The sequence below is a fragment of the Nannobrachium achirus genome (assembly GCF_963921795.1).
Source record: "Nannobrachium achirus genome assembly, chromosome: 23".
Classification (NCBI taxonomy): Eukaryota; Metazoa; Chordata; class Actinopteri; order Myctophiformes; family Myctophidae; genus Nannobrachium; species Nannobrachium achirus.
The window spans coordinates 12,099,985-12,121,675 of record NC_137830.1 but is presented as its reverse complement, the minus strand read 5'-3'; the positions used below and the strand labels follow the sequence as shown (position 1 = coordinate 12,121,675).

General features: G+C 42.6%; 1 protein-coding gene across 1 annotated transcript in view; it reads left to right on the top strand.

The window, feature by feature from the left end:
• tmem178bb (transmembrane protein 178Bb) overlaps positions 1–21,437 on the top strand; it is a gene marked incomplete at both ends in the record, with an annotated part of 232,420 nt that extends 210,983 nt beyond the window's left edge. Inside the window, 2 exons of the mRNA XM_080754527.1 lie at positions 16,692–16,829; positions 21,187–21,437. Of these exons, the coding sequence (XP_080610653.1) occupies positions 16,692–16,829; positions 21,187–21,437 (389 nt within the window). The remainder of the gene's footprint in view (positions 1–16,691; positions 16,830–21,186) is intronic.
• Between the last annotated feature and the right edge of the window lie 254 nt (positions 21,438–21,691).

Genomic DNA, 21,691 nt, shown 5'->3' with positions numbered 1-21,691 from the left:
GAGCTGTAGCAGCCGCTCGACCAATCAGGAGCGCTGTGAGGCGGGTCGCTCCAAATGCAGCCATTTGATTGGAAATTAGAAACCCAAGTTCTAATAAAGAGGCTCTATGGGAGGACCACCAGACCGAGAAAGGAAGCACATTGGTGATGACGTAGCTCGGGATGGCCTGCGAGGCTATCAAACGCCTTCCTCTCCTCCTTTCCTCTCATCTGATATTGACTACAGGCCTTTTATTTGTAACAGAGTATTTTGTGCTTTTGCTACTTTTACTAACCCTGCTGAATCTGCTACTGACATCAATTCCATCTCTGTGTCTGTGTCTATGATTGTGTCATGCATTTTATCTATTTTGATCTATCATTTTTTGGGGAGACGTTTCTGGTGTGCCGTCGACCTGACATGACACGACAAAGTACAGAGGATGACATGTGTCAGGCGGGTTGTGAGGCAAGATTAAAACGTTGCGTTTGATCCGCACATTTGTGGCATACGCACAGCGACTGCTTGAGAGCGAACTGTGGCATCTGCCTTTTTCCCCTTTGGTCTGTGGCTTAACCCATTTAGGCCTAGAATTATTGAATGCTTTAACCAGTGAAAAATAGCAGATATACAAGCTCACAGCGCGGCACCGAGTGCCGCACTGCGAGCTTGTAGATCTGCTATTTTTGAAAAAGTCGTGAAAATGTGGGCAAATCTTTGAATATATGTATTTTCAAAGCGAACGTTTGTAACTCAAATTTTGCTTCTGGGTGGTCCCTTGAACTAGATATTTTCAAATGGGGGTCCGTCGCCAAATAAATATAATTTTGGGGGTCCTTCACATGAAAAGGTTTGAGCACCACTGACATAGCAGTCTCTCAAGAACAGACTAACTGAGCTCCAGTCAAGTGAAAAGGACCTTTTCTTTGACGATGGCTGGCCAGATTGCTGACATAGAAACATACGTTTTTTTCAAAAATCTTAGAAGGATTCAAAAGACACTTATAGAATCGGGTCAAAATTCTAATTTTCACGATTTTTCAAAAATAGCAGATCTACAAGCTCGCAGCGCGGCACTCGGTGCCGCGCTGTGAGCTTGTATATCTGCTATTTTTTTATATTTAAAGCTTAAAATATTGCGTCATAATGTGTTCAGGCCTAAATGGCAGTACGTCCTTGCGCTACATTCCCCACTGCTGCTTTGTCTTCATTAGCATATTGTCGCCGTCAGGGGGAAACCTTGTAGTCCTATGTCCAAAAACATTTCAGCAAATGGAAAAAATGTGTTCCATTGGTTCCGATGTAGCTTGTCTTTTAGTCAAAAGCTCCCGTTAATACTCTTCATTCGTTAAATATTTACAAAATGCTTCCTGGCGTCCCTATTATTTGAGCATGTCTGCATATGCTCACAAGCTCATTATACTGTATGTTTGTCCTTCGCTTGCGAAGATGACCAAGTGACTTCACAGTGTCTTGTGAGTGCGAAGATGGCTGGTGAGGCCGCTCCTCGCACGGAATGTGCTGTTGCAGTGCGGGCATGTTATGGTTGAGGGTCGGCTGGGCGAGAGGGAGGAACTGGCTCTGGTCTTGCGGAGCTGTCGCTTCTGTTTGGCTTCATGGATGCGACGCTTTTCAAACTCTGCCACACCATGCTTGACTGCAGAGCGCCAGTTGGAGAGGTGTTGTGCATCGGTCTCCCGCTGTCTCTGAATCCAGACCACAGCTTTTGAGACTGGCCTTTAGGGGTGTCCTTAGCGTTTCCGCTGGCCGCCGCGTGAGCTTGTAGAGCAGTTATGTTCACTACTTTGGCATGACATTGTCATAAGGTAAAGTATAAAATAGGCATTGGTTTATTAATCTTTTTAACGTTTTCTGCAGCAGCCATGTTAAGTGGGATCGCAAACACTTTTGAGATTTTTCAAGTGGGCCCTGATCCACAGCCACTGGCTTAGAGCAGGGGTTCTCAACCTGTGGGTCGGGACCCCCAGGGGCATCGCCAAATTATTTTGGTGGGTCCCCAGATGATTAAAGGAGTAGTTCACCCCCAAAATGACTTTTTTTCTATTGATTAGTCACGCCATGGAGAGTAGAGTTCAATAATATTTTTTGGTTTTTGTCACATTCCTAAGACAAAAATTTGATTCAAGTAAATTTACCCCCATTGATTCCGGATGGTGACCCGTTTCTAAACGGGTCACCATCCGGAACGAATGGGGGTAAATTTATTGTTATCACATTTTTGTCTTAGGAATGCGACAAAAAACTAAAACTATTATTGAACTCTACTCTCCATGGCGTGACTAATCAATAGAAAAAAAGTCATTTTGGGGGTGAACTACTCCTTTAACTTAATGTGAAACATTGTTTTCTCACTCAACAGTAAACAAACCAACATAATGTTTAAGTGTATAGAGGGTATCTGCACATTTCTAAAGTGACAATTTAAGGACTTTTTAATACCATAAGATGACAAATTACAGTAGTCATTGGCCAAATTGTCAAATATTAGAGGCTGAAATTGTGAAAATAGCAGATCTACATGCCTATTTTCACAATAGAACCGTGTTATACAAAATGTAATTCCTCAACTCTGATGAGAGTGGGGAGGTCCCCAGTTAAAATATGATTATTTTGGGGGTCACGGCCTGAAAAGGTTGAGAACCACTGGCATAGAGAACATCAGCACATGGGAGGCCTGCCGGGGAAGCACATGCACACTGCACCCAGGGGATGGAGAGAGAGGGAGGGCAAAGGGGAGGGCCGGTGCTCCTGCACCATGGAGGTTCTTGTTGCTTCGCTCCATTTGTCTTCTTCACAATGAGTACACACTTGTGAACATCCTCCACTACCTGTGGGAGCAGGCTGTCCTCGCTCGCACGCACGCACGCACGCACGCACGCACACATTGCATTGCATTGCTTCGCATCTCAAACATAGGCTTGAGTACACACTTGTGAACATCCGCCACTACCTGTGGGAGCATGCTGTCCTCACACGCACGCATGCACGCACGCACGCACGCACGCACACATTGCATTGCATTGCTTCGCATCTCAAACATAGGCTACATTGTGGGCTACAATGTAGACATGATCAGTCTACATTTTCCCAAAAGGAAATGGCATGTGTTAATTCAGTCTAACCAGAGGAATAAACCATATATCCCCACCGACTATAAAAAGGAATGACCAGTGGGGGGAACACAAGAACACACGCCCCAAAACACACTCACCCCAGGTCAAATCTGGTGACCTGAGATCTGCCGGACCCACGCATTTCGGGCCACCGTTTACCCCAGTCAAATCCGGCGACCTCGGAACGGTCAGACCCATTCGTCCAGGTATTTCTGGCCACCAGAACGTATTCTGCCACGTCTGGCTTCTGTCGGGAACAGAGAGAATACGGGACTTGGCGACGTTCGGCACGGTGACTCACTCGCCCCGTGCCTCTCGTGGCTCAAGTCTACTTCATGCAGCTTTTTCTTCCGCCTAACTACTTCTTAAAGGACAACTTTGTTTTTTTTTACAACAAGGGTTCATGTTTTAGATTGTAATTAGAGAAAAGATGAGTGTTAAAATGTTTTCATTTACTGCTTTCTATTGTTTAAGTGATTTTAGTATTTTGATTTCAAGTGGGTGGGGGGGCATGCATACAAGTGGCTAAATAGTCTTTTTAAAAATTCTTTGTTAACCCATTCTGTGCCCCAGAAATTAACGGATTAAAATGTCCAGAGTGCCTCTCGCTGGCTCCATTAACGGCCTGTCTCTTATTTTGAAGGCCAGAAGTCCATAGCGTTAACACTTCCGGTCTGACGTCATCGCGTCATGACGTCATGACGTCATGACGCTCGTCGTCCACGTGGTGTTGTGTAATGGCGGAACGGAGCTTTTCAACATGTGTTTTATTAGCGAGCATCTATTGCCATCCTCCCATTTGAAAGTGTTGTTTGGAGATAATGGACATTAAAGATGAGATTCCCCGTCTGCCTCAATGTTATGGGATTACTATTTTGTGCTCGTGGATCCGTGATGATGAGAAATCAGCGACGGAGATCGGCTCGGGACCTTCCGCCATTGTACCCGGTAGGATAACCGCCGTTACAGTAATATATTACTTTTCGCGAGTATACTCGGGATCGGCACTCTGGGTACTCGAGTACTTTTCACGAGTATTCTCGGGAATGGCACTAAATCGGTTAATATTTACACCAGCCCCCATAAGTCACATATGCCCATGAAAGATTGCGGTGCATCTTGGGAATGGGCTTATTGTGTCTAAAAATACATGCATGCAAATCAAAATGGTTAAAATCGCTAAAATCATAGAAAGAAGTAAGTGAAAACATTTTAACACTCATCTTTTCTTTTCTCTAAAAAACTATCTAAAATATGAACCCTTGTTGTAAAAAAAAACAAAGTTGTCCTTTAACGGGCCGAGTGGTCCGTCTCACCATGCGGGGGCCAGAGTTCTGCGCAAAAAAACGGGGAGTGTGTGTTGGGGGAGAGCGTTCCCGTTACCTGTGTTGGGAGAAAAGAGGAGAAACGTGAGCCAGAAGTCATCCCGGCCGTCATACACCCTGTCGGGGAGCACATAGTAAACATGACCGCTCGCCCAGCAAAGGACATTTTGCTGTCTTTCACAAACGAATGTCGCCGCTCGTCACTCGAGCGTGGGTCTCTCTCTCTCTCTCTCGCGCCTTCTGGGGTTTTTGATTGATTGATTGAAGAATTTATTAGAAGTTTGCAATAGAAAAAAGTACAGTTTCATGACAGTACAAATCACTGGTACAAGGTCAACTAAAAGGAGATCCTAGAAAGCCGAGGCTTATTTCCACAGGAACCACACTTTAAGTATCTCATATAACATTGAAAGACAGACGGATAGAACATAGTACTTTATCTAGGATAATATCAGTTTCAAAAGCATAACATCAAATACAAAAGGCAGAATACAAAGAAAAAGGGGGGGGGGGAGCATGGGGGCTTAGTCTATTTACAAGTCACGGGTAGCTGCTGTCTGAAGGTGACTTTTCATACCAATTTTGAAGGAGGCTAGGGATTTGCTCTCCTTTAGGGCTTGTGGAAGGGCGTTCCACATGTTGATGGTATAGCAGGAGAACGAGTTAGCGCCTTGTTTAGTGTTAAATCTACGCTGATGATGATTAGTGGAGCTGCCTCTGGTGTTATGATCGTGAACATCCTTGACCTTTAAGAAGTAGTTTGTCAGGTACATGGGAATCTTGGAGGTGTAGTGTATCTTGTACACCAGGCCCATTGCAAGATGCTGTACTCTGTCAGCTACTTTGAGCCACCCCACGCTTTCGTGGTGATGCTCGGTAAGGTGGGTCAGAGGAGGGAGACCAAGCACAACCCTAATTAGTTTGTTTTGGGCTGTTTGGAGCTTTAGCTTTAAGGCAGCTGGGGCGTCGCGATACCAGACAAGGACTCCGTAATCTATGAGGGGCCCAATAAGAGCACCTCCTAGTGTCTTTCGGGATTTAATATTGATCAGTGGGGCAACTCTTTGCAAGAAGCGAATTCGTTGATTGACTTTATTGATTACCTTGGTGGTCATTTTTTCACTGGATAGGTTAGCCTCCAGGATGCAACCCAGGTAGCAGATGTGTGACACTTCCGGACATCACCATGGCAGGACGTGTTTTTCGCTCACGCTCCGGAACCAAAACACCAAAGGCTTGGTTCATCCCACATTTTCTCCTATTTCTACTATGGATCACGGATTTATGCTATAAATCACCACAGATCCTAACACCAATGGAATACGAGAATCTTTTATGGGAAATGGACAAAACGGACGAAAAACACAGTGAGTTATATCTTCTTGCCAAAACGGTAGCTAAGCACCCGAGCTTTGGATCTCATGTTATTCAATCTTTGCTGGCTGCTAACCGGAACAAAAGGGACAAACCCCTGAATGGTTGTATGAGTCGATCTTTGATCTTCTTATTATTACTGCAATCAGGAGATTTAGAATTGAATCCAGGGCCTGTAACTACCAGACAGATGACCCGAAGACTAGCTGCTCTCGCTACTGCAGCTGGATTGACGACGGCAGATCCTTCTTTGTCTGTGATCAGCGAAGCTAACGATGCTAACTTAGCTAGCTCCTCACTGATGAATCCTGAGGGACTAACAACGGGCTACTCCAGATGTCCTGACCAGCCGACCTCCGACGATCACACGGCAGTCGCCTCCGCGGACTCACGGATCGTCGAAGGACCCCCTGGCTCACGGACCCCCGGTGAACCCTCGGCGATCGCCCCCGCATGACTAGCTCAGCACGAGACCAGCATCATCAACGCTAGTCACACAACACATCAACAAGCGTACTGGGGACGCTTGTGTTTGCTGATGCTCTGTCGTACAAGTCAGAGGTGACCGACGGTGACAGTGACGGATTGACAAGGCCCCTGACAGGCCGTTCCACTCCGGCTCCCTCCGGCTGCAACGGAGACGGACAATATCCGGCGTCACAAATCTGTCAGAAAGCGCTGTGCTTGCAGGGTGCGGCCGGCCCACCCCGGCCCGGCCCGGCACAGACAGAACGCCGTCAGGCTTGTTATTTTGTGAGCTACACTTTGAATTAAAACGCCAGGTTTTGTGCCTTATTTCATCTCCAGGCGTTGTTTTTTTTTTCTCTTCTTTTCATGTCGCTGGAAGAAAACGGCTGTCACTGTGACTGCAGCCTAGAGCGCTGGCTGCATCGGCAGAAGGATTTCTGTTGTTGTTGGTTTTCTGTCCAGGGGCGTCACAAGGGGTAGGAAAGTGGGACTGAGTTACTGGGGCCCAAGGTGGAGGGTCCCTAATAACTTTATCTATTGAAAAATAGCAGATATACAAGCTCACAGCGCGGCACCGAGTGCCGCGCTGCGAGCTTGTAGATCTGCTATTTTTGAAAAGTTGTGAAAATGTGTGAAAATCTTTGAATATATGTATTTTTTAAGCGAACATTTCTAACTAAAATTTGGCTTCTGGGGTCCCTGGAACTAAATATTTTGAGATCAGGGTCCCTGGCCAAATACATATCATCTTGGGGGTCCTTGACATAGGTTTCTTGCACACATTTTCAAGATTTTTCAAAAATGGCAGATCTACAAGCTCACAGCGCGGCACTCGGTGCCGCGCTGTGAGCTTGTATATCTGCTATTTTTCAATAGTTAACATTCATGGGGGGCCCGCAGTGAATCCTTGTACCCAGGGCCCAGAATTTGGTGTGACGCCCCTGTTTCTGTCACCGTGGTTTGAATTAATGATGGTCATCGTTGCTGTCGGGGTGGAAACCTCATTATGTCACAAAAATTCTAAAGTGGCAAAACAACAGCCGATCGACGAGCTCAAAACACAATGGGACGTAGATCGTAGATTGCCTATTTTCGCTGCTTTTGTGTGACACTGTTGTATGACGAAGTAGGGCGGGCTGCATGCTGTAAAAAGTAAAAATGTGGAGATGAGATGTTTGACAGCAACGTCCTGCTAGAACGCTGAGGTGTCCACTTCAGATTCACACAAAAGCTCCCCGTTCACATCATGAAAAGGAAATACTGTCTTTAACACACTCAGTAAAATGCTTCGTACATTTATCCATTTGTAACTGATATTCTGGTGGCTTGCATTCGGTGAAAATAACAGATCTATAAAGCTCACAACGTATCGGCTATTTTTGGTCGATGCCTCTGTGTTTCAAGGACTAATAGTGCCTTGCTCAGGGACCGGGGGCCGGGATGTGAACCGGCGGGGAACCTTCCGTTTTCCCATGGTGGTCTCTCTACTCCAAGGGTATTCAACAGGGGGACCGGGACCCCTTGGGGGTCCACTCAGAGTTACTACAGGGGGTCCTCCAAATCTTAACAACTTGAACCCTAGTGTCCATATTCTGAGAACTGTAGCCAAAAATAGCAAATCTACAAGCTCACAACGCCTCGCAGCGCGAGGCGTTTTGAGCTTGTGGATCGTCTATTTTCGGCAAAGAGGTTTGGTGTAGAGGTAAGGGGAAAACGAGCAGACTAAGTACAGAGTGAAAGTCAAGTTTATTAAGTAACGTTGAAGACCCCTGCTCTACTCATTAAGCTATGGCTGCCTCCGTCGTGCTTTCAAGGTCGTGGCAAATATTTTTGGGGGAGCCAGGGATCGAACTGGAAACCTTCCAGTTTCCAAGCCAAATTATTTTGCGAGATCCCCAGATGATTAGCTTAATGTGAAACATTGTTTTCTCACTCAACAGTAAGCAAACAAACATAATGTTTAAGTGTACAGAGGGTATCTGCACATTTCTCAAGTGACAATTTAAGAACTTTTTAATACCTCTAAAATAACAAATTGAAGATTGGTCAAATTGTCAATTATTAGAGGCAGACATTGTGAAAATAGCATATCTACATGCTCACAACGCCTCGCGCTTGAGCACGTAGATCCGCTATTTTCACAATAGAACCGTGTTACACAAAATGTAATGTCTCAACTCTTAGTGCTCGTCAGGGTGGGGGCTCCCAAGTAAAAAAACCGAGGGCGGTGTGGTTCCAACACTACTACTTCTTCCCTGCTAGCATGCAAAGCGCTGTTTCCGCTGTGCAGAACAAGTCTCGGGGAGAAAGCTCTCTCTGTTGTCTGTGTTTTTGCTCTCTGAGCAAATATTATGACCTTTTGTTCCTCTCGCTGCGTGGTCCCCTCTACCCCGAGCCTCTGTGCCAGCGCTCGCAGCGCCCCGTTCACACCATGCAGTGTCAGAACAGCTCACCCATGACATTAAGCCATTTAGAACGGGTACACATTTTGTGTATCATTATTTCTTTGCTTTAACTATTGAAAAATAGCAGATATACAAGCTCACAGCGCGGCACCGAGTGCCGCGCTGCGAGCTTGTAGATCTGCTATTTTTGAAAAATCGTGAAAATTTGAATTTTGACCCTATTCTATAAGTGTCTTTTGAATCCTTCTAAGACTTTTTGAAAAACCTATGTTTCTATATGTCAGCAATCTGGCCAGCCATCGTCAAAGAAAAGGTCCTTTTCACTTAACTGGAGCTCACTTAGTCTGTTCTTGAGGGACTACCATGTCAGTGGTGCTCAAACCTTTTCATTTGAAGGACCCCCAAAATGATATTTATTTGCCCACTGACCCCCATCTCAAAATATTTAGTTCCAGGCCCCCCCCCCCCCCCCCCCCCAGAAGCAAAATTTGAGTTACAAACGTTCGCTTTGAAAATACATATATTCAAAGATTTGCACAAATTTTCATGACTTTTTCAAAAATAGCAGATCTAGAAGCTCGCAGCGCGGCACTCGGTGCCGCGCTGTGAGCTTGTATATCTGCTATTTTTCACTGGTTAAAGCATTCAATAGTTCTTGGCCTAAATGGGTTAATATCTACACGGGAGGGGACGCGCTCCGAGCTCTCCTGCAGCCCGCTTCAACTATTACTTTTAATCTGATGTCGTTTTTTAACCTGAACTGGGAAATAAACTGCAAAATCAGTCATCCATGCCCTTTAACCCTGCAAGGCCCAGCGTTGCTTTTTGGCAACATTTTTTAAATCATTTTTAAAAAAATGTTATAATTAGTTTTCCTGTTCTTTTTTCACATTAACATCACCATTAAATCCTATTGTTTAGTATTACAATGCCATTGGCCACGCCCACGACATTTGCATATAAATACCCCCCACAGAGACTGACATTCACACCTCCCAGAGAAGTTGAAATTCCAGCGTCTGGATGAACAACATCTCACTTTTTAACTGAAGCAATTCCTCACTAAAACATAAGTAAAATGCCTGTAATATTTTTTTTTCATGATCATTAGAATGTATAGAACACGTATGTTAATATTGTGGAAAAACATTATTAATTTTTTTAAATTTAATTTTCCTGTGATTAGGACTCCTACAACACCATCTATTTTTTTTTTTTTTTTTTAATTTTGGCCAGTAGAAATTAATTCGGGTCTTGCAGGGTTAAAGGGGCCACACCATGCTTTTAACATTTTTTTTTAATATAAATATTGGTTCATAATACGGTTTTATACAGGTTTTAGCATAAACAACCACTTGGATATTGAAATGTCAGGTTCTGTCTGTCTCTATACTCTCTAATTCCAAGCCATTTCAGATACAATACCAAAATGTCCTTTGTTGGCAACGGGGCGCTGTCTTTGGGCTAAAATTGGAATGATATGTATCCAATTTTAGCATGGCACCCTAATCTTTCCCTGTATCGTTCCAATTTTAGCAACACTTTACCCCGCTCACCCCATAGTACCATAGTCTCAATAGAATCCACCCCAAAAGTACCGCCCCCTTCTCTTCAGTTGCCAGGAAACTGAAGTGGAGGGCCGGTACTATTAGTCGGTGGCCCCAGGGCAATAAAAGGACCGTCTGGTTCAGATTCTCGCAAATTCGCCAAATTTGGCACAGATGTTGTCCATAACATACTTAATCATTTTAAGATGGGTGCCAAGATGGGCACCCCATGGTACTGCCATAATTGAGCAATGCAATTGGTGTCCCATTAACTTTACATTACAGGGGAAAAAAGCAAAAAAATAATATGCTTTAAGTAGCATATAACTGGTCAAACTAGGGGGTTTTCATGATTCTGAATCCATTGCAAACGTCCGTTTTGCATTAAAAAAAAACATTCATAGGGCTAAAACGGCCACCACGAAAGTGTCAAAAGTGATGACTCATCACTTTTCATCACTAAACCATAGTCTTGTAGGGCAGTTTTTTAGCCCAAGGAATGTTTTTTGTGCAAAACGGATGCTTGCAATGGATTCAGAATCATGAAAACCCCCTAGTTTGACCAGTTATATGCTACTTAAAGCAGATTCTTTTTTAGCTTTTTTTCCCTGTAATGTAAAGTTAATGGCACACCAATTGCATTGCTCAATTATGGCAGTACCATGGGGTGCCCATCTTGGCACCCATCTTAAAATGATTAAGTATGTTATGGACAACATCTGTGCCAAATTTGGCGAATTTGCGAGAATCTGAACCAAAATATCCCTGGGGCCCCCAACTATATGGAAAATGGGCCCTGGTGTGATGTCACCCTTTTTAGGAGAGAACCATTCGGACACACCCACTCAGAAAATCTCAGAAACGAAAACCAAGGCTTAGAGTTAATGAATTGTATTTTTGGGGGGTGGAAAAACACACTGGGAATAATAAAATACATGAAAAAATATATTTTTTTGAATTTTATGGTGTGTCCCCTTTAACAACTTTCACTATATCAAAACATTTCTACAAGCTCACACTTCTGCTGTTTTTGCTGTGTGACAGGAAAAACAATCATAAACACTTGGAGATGAAAGATTTCTGCCCAACAACAGTGTTTTGCACCCTGCTGTCCCTGGCATTACTAGTGGAAGAAATATGTAACAAAAACAGGCTAATGTGTTCACTTCCGGCAGAAAGCGTGACAATTTGCACCTAGGGGTATTTTTATGTGCCGAATTCAAAAATTGACGGTCCCAAGCACTTTTCCCATGCGATCTGGTGGCTCTAATTCACTTACCATACTAGGGAAAAAAGACCCCCCCAAAAATCTTCTTTAAATAGCATGTGAGGGGTCTATCTAGGGGGTTTTCATGATTCTGAATCCATTGCAAGCATTTGTTTTGCACGAAAAACATTCCTTGGGCAAGAAATGGACCCTACACAACTGTGAAAAGTGATGACTCATCACTAAACCATAGTTTTGTGGGGTCCATTTCTTGCCCAAGGAATGTTTTTGTGCAAAACAAATGCTTGGAATGGATTCAGAATCATGAAAACCCCCTAGATAGACCCCTCACATGCTACTTAAAGAAGATTTTTGGGGGGTCTTTTTTTCCTAACCCTAACCCTATGGTAAGTGAATTAGAGAAAAGTGAATTTGAGAAAAGTGCTTGGGACCGTCAATTTTTTTATTCAGCGCACAAAAATACCCCTAGGTGCAAATTTTCACGCTTTCTGCCGGAAGTGAACACCTTTTTCACATATTTCTCCCACTATACCCTCTTCAAGTGAACAGGCGTGTCCTTGAGGCATTGGCACAGGGCGAGGCCTTTTTACTTGATTGCTCTCTGGCACCGCAGAGGCACCTTAACCTGTTATCAGTGGTGTAAAGTAACTAAATACATTTAGTACTGTACTTAAAGGAGTAGTTCACCCCCAAAAATGCCTTTTTTTCTATTGATTACTCATGCCATGGAGACTTGGAGTTCAGTAACAGTTTTAGTTTTTTGTCGCATTCCCTAGACAATAATTTGATTACAATAAATTTACCCCCATTGATTCCGGATGGGGACCCAAGTGCATTTGGGTAGATTTACTATAATAAATAAATTAATGTTTTGTCTTAGGAATGCGACAACAAAAATAAAAATACCATTGAACTCAAGTCTCCATGGCATGAGTAATCAATAGAAAAAACATTTGGGGGTAAACTACTCCTTTAAGTACAATTATGAGGTATTTGTGCTTTACTTGAGTATTTCCAATGTTCTATAATTTTACTTCCACCACTGACTATATATTGCTTGGCAGAAATTGGCGTATTTTATGTTCATACTGAGGTACTGGACTGTGTTGTTGTTGTTTTTTTGTCTCTAAGAAATAAAGGCCATTGTGTTGTGTATAACTCCAGTTGTGTTCTGGGGTGACTGCACCCTGTGAAGCATTTACACAACCCAACAGTTTTTACTCCAACCCACAGTGAAATGGGAGTCACTGACATACATTCTCTCTCCACAGTATAGTCTGTAGCAGGGATGTGCTGGCCATTGGGAAAAGCGGGACAACTCCCGAACGGCCGGTTCATTCCTGGCCAATAAAATGTTGGACTTTGTTCCGTTTTGGGGGCTGGGCGGCCAACAAAGTAAATCGTCACTGTCAGGCAGAAACCTTGTATCTCCAAGTTTCAAATGTGTAAATTTTTTCGCAAAGCAAAGCCCTGCTTCATCATACAAGGCCGTCGCACAAAAGTAGTGAAAACAGCAGATCTACAAGCACACAACGCCTCGCGGTGCGAGGCGTTGTGTGCTTGTAGATCGGCTGTTTTCACTAGTTTCTATCATTTTTTAAATGATAAATACAAAACAAAAGGTTTAAGACGTACAAGGTTTCCACCCGACAACGACAAAATATAACTCATGTAATTGGCCCACTGGCTTGTCACTTGTCATGATCTGAAATGGCAAATCTTTGAGTAGCAGCAGCGCTATAGAGAGAGATCTCTCTCTATAGCGCGCAATGAGGGCCTCTACAACTCTTTTCCCGGGCTGAATCAGGGGCCCAGCACGTCCCTGGTCTGTAGTTCATCTGATAGAGTTTACTAGATTGTTAAACTTTTATTTTGTTCAGAGTTAAGCCCTTTGAACACAGGCACGTTTATCCGCACGGATAAAACGGACAATTTCATTTTTTTTTAAAGAAAACAATGATTCTCTACGACCTCATGCACACCGGATCCGAATTAGCCGTGCGACGAGTGGCTGCGGCCGTGCGTTTCTTTCTCGATCGAACCCAGTTCGATTCGTGCGTCTTGTCGCATGCGGTAAAAAAACTCATCACTCCTTTTATGACTCCTTTTTGGATCCGCAGCGCCAATTTCGCACAGCCTTGCACACCAAATCCAAAGCCTTTTATTCATGCAGCAAACGAAAAAAACGCAACTGTACTGTGTGCAAAGGGCTTTAGTGTTAGGCTGTATGAGTTGCTGCACACACAGTACACTCAAAAAAATAATCTCTCAGTTGAACACATTTTAAATGTGTGAAACTTTTCCACCCATTTTATATGAGTAAATTTATATATGGGATATATGTAGTCCCAAGTCAAATCTACATTCAATGCAATGCATGTTGTTCAATTAGTCCAACTCATTTTCATTAACTTAAGCCAAGTTAATTATATGAACTTAATTAATTTACGTTTGTCCAACTCAAACAAATGTTAACGTAAATGTGTTGGTTCAACTCATTTTTATGGAATTAAGCTAAGATAAATAAAATACTTTTACATTTGCATAAGAAGAGTTCGGTTTCAGGTTTTCTTCCGGATGATTTGTTTCAAGTTTTACAATATCAACATACAGATGCATAATGGATATATGCAATAGCAGTGATTATTGAATAATCAGAACATTTAAGAGAAAACCAACGCAATAACCTCAAAGTTACCATGAGTTCTTCTCTTTTAGCCTAGCATGGGGAGGGAGCTCAAGCTTAAACTAGCAGCCTAGCAGTTAGGGTTAGGGTTTAGGCTCAAATACTGACAAATCAAATTCTGACATATGACAGTCATCTTGCCAAGGCAGACACATTGATATGATACATTTAGCATTTTTAGCTCCCGAAAGCTTAAACATTTCCCTGAAAACCTAGAAAAATGCTGTTCCCAGCATGCTTTGCATAACATGTGACCAACTTATTTGACCAATCAAGGGAAAGGGCTGGAGTCACTTCTCAGATCTGTAAAATGTACTTAATAAAATTGAGTTGGATTCAAACAATATTCTCAGAATGATTTCAGCCTTAAAAACTACTCAATAAAATTGGTGAGAGGCGTGGTTTATGGGACTCTGGGAGTTTTCATTGGAACTCATTTTCAATGTGTTTTTAAATTCCATTACTAAGATTTGAGTTACATGAATGTAATATAAATGTATAATGTTAAATGAATAGATTTTGTATAAGCACTATTAATTACATTTGAGTTGGAACAATTTAATAAAAATGCATATATTGTAAATGTATATATTTAAGGTAAGCACGATTAATATTTGTTCAGTTACATCAATTCAATACATTTGCATATATTATAATTAAATACATTTAAATAAAGCCAACATAATGTAAATGTATCACATCTGGCACTATTAATAATATTTGAGTTATATCAATTAAATGTATATGCTTATGCCTTGAAGTGAAGTAATTAAATAAAGCAAACATAATTTATATGTGTCACATTTATAGGGGGGTTGAATCAATTTTTTGAGTGTAGTGTAACAACTTTAAAACCTGAACATCACACAAACACTACCTTGTTTGTGTCTTTAATGGTGAAAACTAGTTTCTGTTGTACTCTGGAGTACATGAGGGTAAATGGCAGGGTTGAATTTTGGAAAACGAAGGGGGGAGGGGCATCTACTTAGGGATCGTTCACCCCCCAATTGACTTTTTTTCCCCCTATCGATTACTCACCCCATGGAGACTTGAATTCATGGATATTTTTCCGTTTTTTATCGCGTTCCTAAATCAATAATTTGAGGAGACTCTTTGTGTATCCATAGAGAACAAAGAAGGCTCTTTGTGTCTCCATAGGGAACCACTGCTGGTCATCAAATTGTTGGTTTAGGAATGAGACAAAAAAAAAAAAAGAACTCCACTGGGTGAGTAATCGAAAGGGGACAAAAAGGGTGAACTATCCCTTTAAGTCCTGTATACGTCTTCAAATACAGGAATGTTTTTGAACTAGGGATGCCAGGGTTAATATGGTTAAGATACATATTATAATTCTATAGTATACACTAGTCTACATTTCCCAAAATGAACTGCATGTACAGTATGTTATTCAGTCTGATCAGAAGCAGGGGTTAAAACATAAAACCATAAAGGTTTATGACGGCGGGGGGGTGGTTGGCCTGGGGTTCATCCAAAAGCAGAGGCATGGACCCCCGCCCCAGGAAATCCATCCCTATAGCAAATGGTATATAACAGGGGTCTTCAACGTTTTCAGGCCAAGAACCCCTTAATTGAGAGAAAGATGAACAACCTTTTTAGAAATTCCATGTAGTTTCATTGTTTGACAGCATATCCTCAGTATATTTTGGATTCATGTCAATTTCAGATATTTAACCACTTGAACTGTCAATATACAGTATAATTAACTTGACCTTTCACTCTGTACTTAGTCTGCTCTTTTTCCCCTCTACACGAGGCGTTGTGAGCTTGTAGATCGGCTATTTTCGGCTAAAGTTCTCGGAATATGGGTGCTAGGTTTCGAGTGGTTGATATAAAAAAAATAGGGAAAAAAAAGTTTCTATCACACAATGATTTGGAGGACCCCCTGTAGTAACTCTGAGGACCCCCTAGGGGTCCCGGACCCCCTGTTGAAGACCCCTGGTAGCCTATATAACATGTTTGTTTTGTTTCTGAATGACAAGCCCCGGGATGTGTATTCAAATATTCTCTAACTGCAGTGACAGTAGGGATGGGACAATATGAACGAATATCACGATTATTGTGACAAAATAAATCACGATTTACGATATTATCGCGATAATCAAAATCCATTATCCTGGGGCGGAACATGATTTGCCAAAAAATAGCAGATCTACAAGCTCACAACGCGTTGCAACGCAACGCGTTGTGAGCTTGTAGATCGGCAATTTTTTTGGCTAAGACATTTGATAGAGAGTGAGAAAAAGACTGTATCAAGTACGTATACGGTAAGTACCTTTTACCAATTATAGAGGGTTTATATGGTACCAGATATGCAGCTCGGCAAATAAAAGGTGAATTGATCCCAGTGCATGACGGATGATGATATCACGATAAATTAAATCTCCACGATACGATTATCGCGAATGTTTTTTTGTTGTTGTTTTTTTTCACGATAAACGATAATATCGCTTATCGTCCCATCCCTAAGTGACAGGTGTTGTTTTGGTCTCGTTTTCAAACGTGTCCTTGGTGTGTGTGTTGGCAGACTTGCGGCGGATGACAGCAGGCTTCATGGGCATGGCGGTGGCCATCATTCTGTTCGGCTGGATCATTGGAGTGCTGGGCTGCTGCTGGGACCGAGGCCTCATGCAGTACGTGGCCGGCCTGCTCTTCCTAATGGGAGGTGAGTCTCTGACACTGTTGGTTCTCAGACAGACTGGGAGTTCCGGGGACCCCCATGCAGGGGTCCTTGGAGGAGTTCCAGGGGGTCAGAAGCAGAACCGCTCCCCAGTGGCCAAATCTGTCACTATATAAAGTAAAAGAAAAAGTTTGATGCATACAATTCATAATTCTTTTTTTTTTTTTGCTCCCCTAAAACATGATGATCAGGTATTATGATTATACTAGGAGGAAGATTGTGTTTTTATGTGGCCACACCCACCAGTTCATTAAGTATGCCTGGTTGTGTGGTGGCTGGTGACCCAGCTGAGGTTAGCCACACCCACAGTGTTGAGTTTAAGGTAAAAGGGGAGGGGATGAGTTTATGATGTCATTAAATCTGTGTTTTTCGACTGGGCCTTTTGACTCAGAGGCTTTCAGCTTTCAGGAGGTAAACAAAAATACACGGGGGAGACAAATCTGCACATTATAACCCCACCCGGTGGCCTATTAGAGTAATGTTAACTTCATAGACACATACAAAACAGAAAAAGTACAAAACTATGGCACCACCTCTTTAAAACATTTTTCAAATGTATAAATGGTATGAAAATAGCAGATCTACAAGCTCACAATGCGTTGCATCGCGGGTGCGTCAATAGGTTCATTAGGTTGGTTCACGTGAACCTATAAACTAGACTTCTAGAGGCAGAAACTTTTACAGACATTTTACTCGTGGGACCAAACAAACGTGCAGGTGTACAGTAGTACATCATATCATGCTGTGTAGAACTAGAAAGTGGGACTGGTGTGCCGTCGTTGGAACTGCATATACAGTATATATATATAGCCGCAGTTACACGGCAAGCAAAGGGTACGGGGCAAATGCACGCATTCGTCTTTTTCACACATCTGGCTCGCGTTGCTTGTCGGTTGCATCTACAAACGGAAGCGCTGCCTGAGAGACCCTGGTGGCACAGCAGTGGGAGATCTCGTTAGTGTAGCGGGCAATGTTGATTAATGCATGAAGTCAGGTCGCGTTGCTCGCAGGGGTGTCGCATGGACTTCTGGGCCCTGGGTACAAGGATACACTGCGGGGGCCCCCCGTGAATGTTCTTCATAGGGGGAGGGGGTTTAACCCATTTAGACTGGGAACACATTATTTTGTGTTTTTTACTATTGAAAAATAGCAGATCTACAAGCTCGCAGCGCGGCACTGTAGATCTGCTATTTTTGAAAAATCATGAAAATCTTTGAATATCTCAAATCTTTCTAGTTTTTTGAAAAAGAAAACTATGTTTCTATGTCAGTAGTGCTCAAACTCTTTCATGTGAAGGACCCCTAAGATGAAATGTATTTGGCCACGGACCCCTCTCTCAAAATATTTAGTTCCATGGACCCCCCAGAAGCAAAATTTGAGTTTCAAATGTTTGCTTAAAAAATACATATTCAAAGATTTGCACACATTTTCACAACTTTTTCAAAAATAGCAGATCTACAAGCTCGCAGCACGAGGCTTCGTGAGCATGTCGATCTGCTATTTTCACAATAGAAACATGTTATACAAAATCCTCAACTCTTAATGCTCGTCAGGGTGAGGGTGGGGGGTTCCCAGTTGAAATATGATTATTTTGGGGGTCGTGGCATGAGAAGGTTGAGAACCACTGGTATACACAAACATACACGGAAACAGACTATTGTTCACACACTAATCTGGCTCTAACACACTTAATGTTCTCCCACTTCCCAGGCTCCGTCAGTATATCCTGCCCCATTCAGTTAGAGGAACGGGCTGACATTCTATGCACTGTACAACTTTTGCCACGGCAGGAGCCAAAGCACAGACTCAATTAAGATGGGGCCGGGGATTATTGCTGTGCCCTTCGGTTGCATAACGAGCAGGCAATTAAAAAGCCAATTAGGTTCGGCGGTAATAAAAGTGCAGGGGGGGAGGCCCGGTCCGATTACAGTGTCCAAATCCCAGCCAACACACGCAAAGGGGCACGAGGGGCTTGAAAATGAGGCCAAATTTAGCCTCTCTATCAACATTAAATCAGCTAAATGAGCACAGCCACCAAGCGGTGGATCTATTTGGACTGAACATACTGTGCAAATGATTCAAATGATACAAACAATGCCTTTGAAATACTGAACAGTCACTGAACAGAGCGGGCGTTATGGTGAACTGTGCTTTTTAAAGGCCAAGGGATATGTCATCAATATTCTTTTAGCCTTTAAAAGTTGCTGCAGTGATATTCTGGGGGGGGGTTAAAACAAAAAGGTTAAAGGTCTATATTCTGATAGTTATCATTGCAGAGTGTTTGTTCAGTAACAGGGGTCTCCCCATCTCAGGAGACCCCGGTTACTGAACAAACACTTTGCAATGATAACTATCAGAATATAGAGCTATTTAACACTTACTTTTAACAAAACAATGTATCACCACCTTTAATGTAATTAATTCCCAACATGGAATTTCCACATTCATTAAAAATGTACATACAGTGAGCGTAACACTATCGTTTTGACTTGAATTCCTAAATAGCACATGTAGTATTATAAAGAGCTTAAATTAAATGAACCTTTTGAAAGTTCCTTTCCCCCAGGCAGCACTGCAGTTGCTCTCGGTACGCCGTACAGCCTTACATGCTATGTTAACACACCATGGATTAAAATAATTTAAATTAAGATCACGTTTTAAACACTTTATAGGCTAGTTCAATGGGGGGCATAATGTGTGATAATATACAGTACGTACAATAAGCTGTGTTTGGATAAAATGTCTACTTGCGCTAACATAATACATTTTTAATGCTCTATTCCAGTGCCTGTGGTGGGAAAAGTACTCCCATTCTTTTTACTTAAAAGTATCAATACTAAGTAGAAATACTCTCTTACAAGTACACGTCCAGAATTCAAAAGTACTCATTATGGAGAACGTCCCATTTCACAAGTTCTCAAATAAATGAAAGATATTTGAAAATAGCCAATCTACAAGCTCACAATGCGTCGCATCGCAAGTTCGCAACGCATTGTGAGGTTGTAGATCGGCTATTTTCAAAAGGCTAAAATGTATATAGGGCTGAAGTGGTTAATGTACTGTAATGTAATGTTTTAATAATAATCCAAATTTGCAAAGTAACTAGTAACTAAAGTGCTCAAATAAGTGTAGTGGAGTAAAAGCGCAATATGTGGATCTGAGATGTAGTGGAGTAGAAGTAAAATTATTGGAAATTGAAAATACTAATTTAAAAGTACAAATACTTCAAAATTGTACTAAGGTCAACATTAAGCACCCCAGCAAGCACCGTCAGGACCTGGACCAATCAGTGACGTCTCAGTTGCGGCCAGATCAAGTCAAACCATGACTAGTCAGATCTGGCCCAGAATATCACCTGATTTCAACCAACATAAATCCTGCCCACAAAAACGGACGTCCTGGATTAATCAGAGAGGGTCGAATGAGGCCAGATAAATATCATAACTAGTCAGATATGTCCCAGAATATAACCTTATATGCTCATATTTCAACTAACATTACAAACAATAACAACTAGTAAGACACCTCAGGGCGTCAAGCGAGGTCGCGCCATGTCTTGGCCATCTGGCCAGTGATGTATATCGGACCAGTTACCCATGGAGACCCCTGGTACCCATATATGGAGATCCATGTACTGTATATGGAGATATGCTGAGAGAGCCCAAACATGCTTACTCAGTTATTCATTATGTGAAAGTCCTATGATGTCTATGACATCTGACATGCCCATACATGGAGATCCCTATCTGTAGAACCAGCCACACAGATATGGGTTAGGCCATATATGGCCATGTCTTGGCCATATATGGATTCTGTTGTGGTTTCTGTGGTATGTGGCCGATGTGGCCAGAGGCGTAATTTGACCAATATCTAGGGTGTTGCGGGCATGAGCAAAAAAGGTTTATTCCCCACACAACAGTCTAACAAGGAGCTGCACATTTTACAATGCAGTGAAAGACACATGTTTTTTTTGGTTTATTAGGTTCAAGCCACATTACATCAGCATCGACTTGAGTTCAATAATGTGTTTTTTCTTTTTTTTCCGCATTCCTAAATTTGATTACGATAAATGTACCCTCATTGATTCCGGATGGGGATCCAAATCCATCCGGAATCAATGGGGGTAAATTTACCTTAAGACATGTTTTGTCTTGGGAAAGTGACGAATACAACAAAATATTATTGAACTCAAGTCTCCATGGTGTGAGTAATCAATAGAAAAAAAGGTCAGTTGGGGGTGAACTCCTCTCCTTTAAGAGAAAATGTTTTCTAGGACTGCTTTTAAAAATATATATACATATTTCTTAACATCTTTCCCACTTTGTGGTTGCTTCCCGTACAGGAACATTCTGTATCATCTCCCTGTGCACCTGCGTGGCCGGCATCAACTTCGAGCTGTCCCGCTACCCACGCTACTTGTACGGCCTGCCCGACGACATCGGCCACGGCTACGGCTGGTCCATGTTCTGCGCCTGGGGGGGCCTGGGCCTCACCCTCATCGCCGGCTTCTTCTGCACGCTGGCGCCCTCCGTCCAGCCCATCCCCCGCTCAACCTGCCCCAAGTCCCGACAGGAGAACGGCACCGTGTGCTAAAAAGAAGAAAAAAAAAACACCTGGTTCTCGACGTCGGGTCCAACCGAAAGGCAGGAGGGGGGGTTCCAAATGGACCCCTTACTGGGTTTCTGTAACCTTCTGAGAAGGTTCAAATGGAAACAAACTTCGATTAGAGTTAAATTAACGCGGGAGGATTTTACGGTGTAGATTTGGGTCCCAAAAGAGAACATTTTGATTCCGTTTGTGCACTCTCAAGAGTTACAGACCCATAAGCGTCCATTTGGACCCCCTGG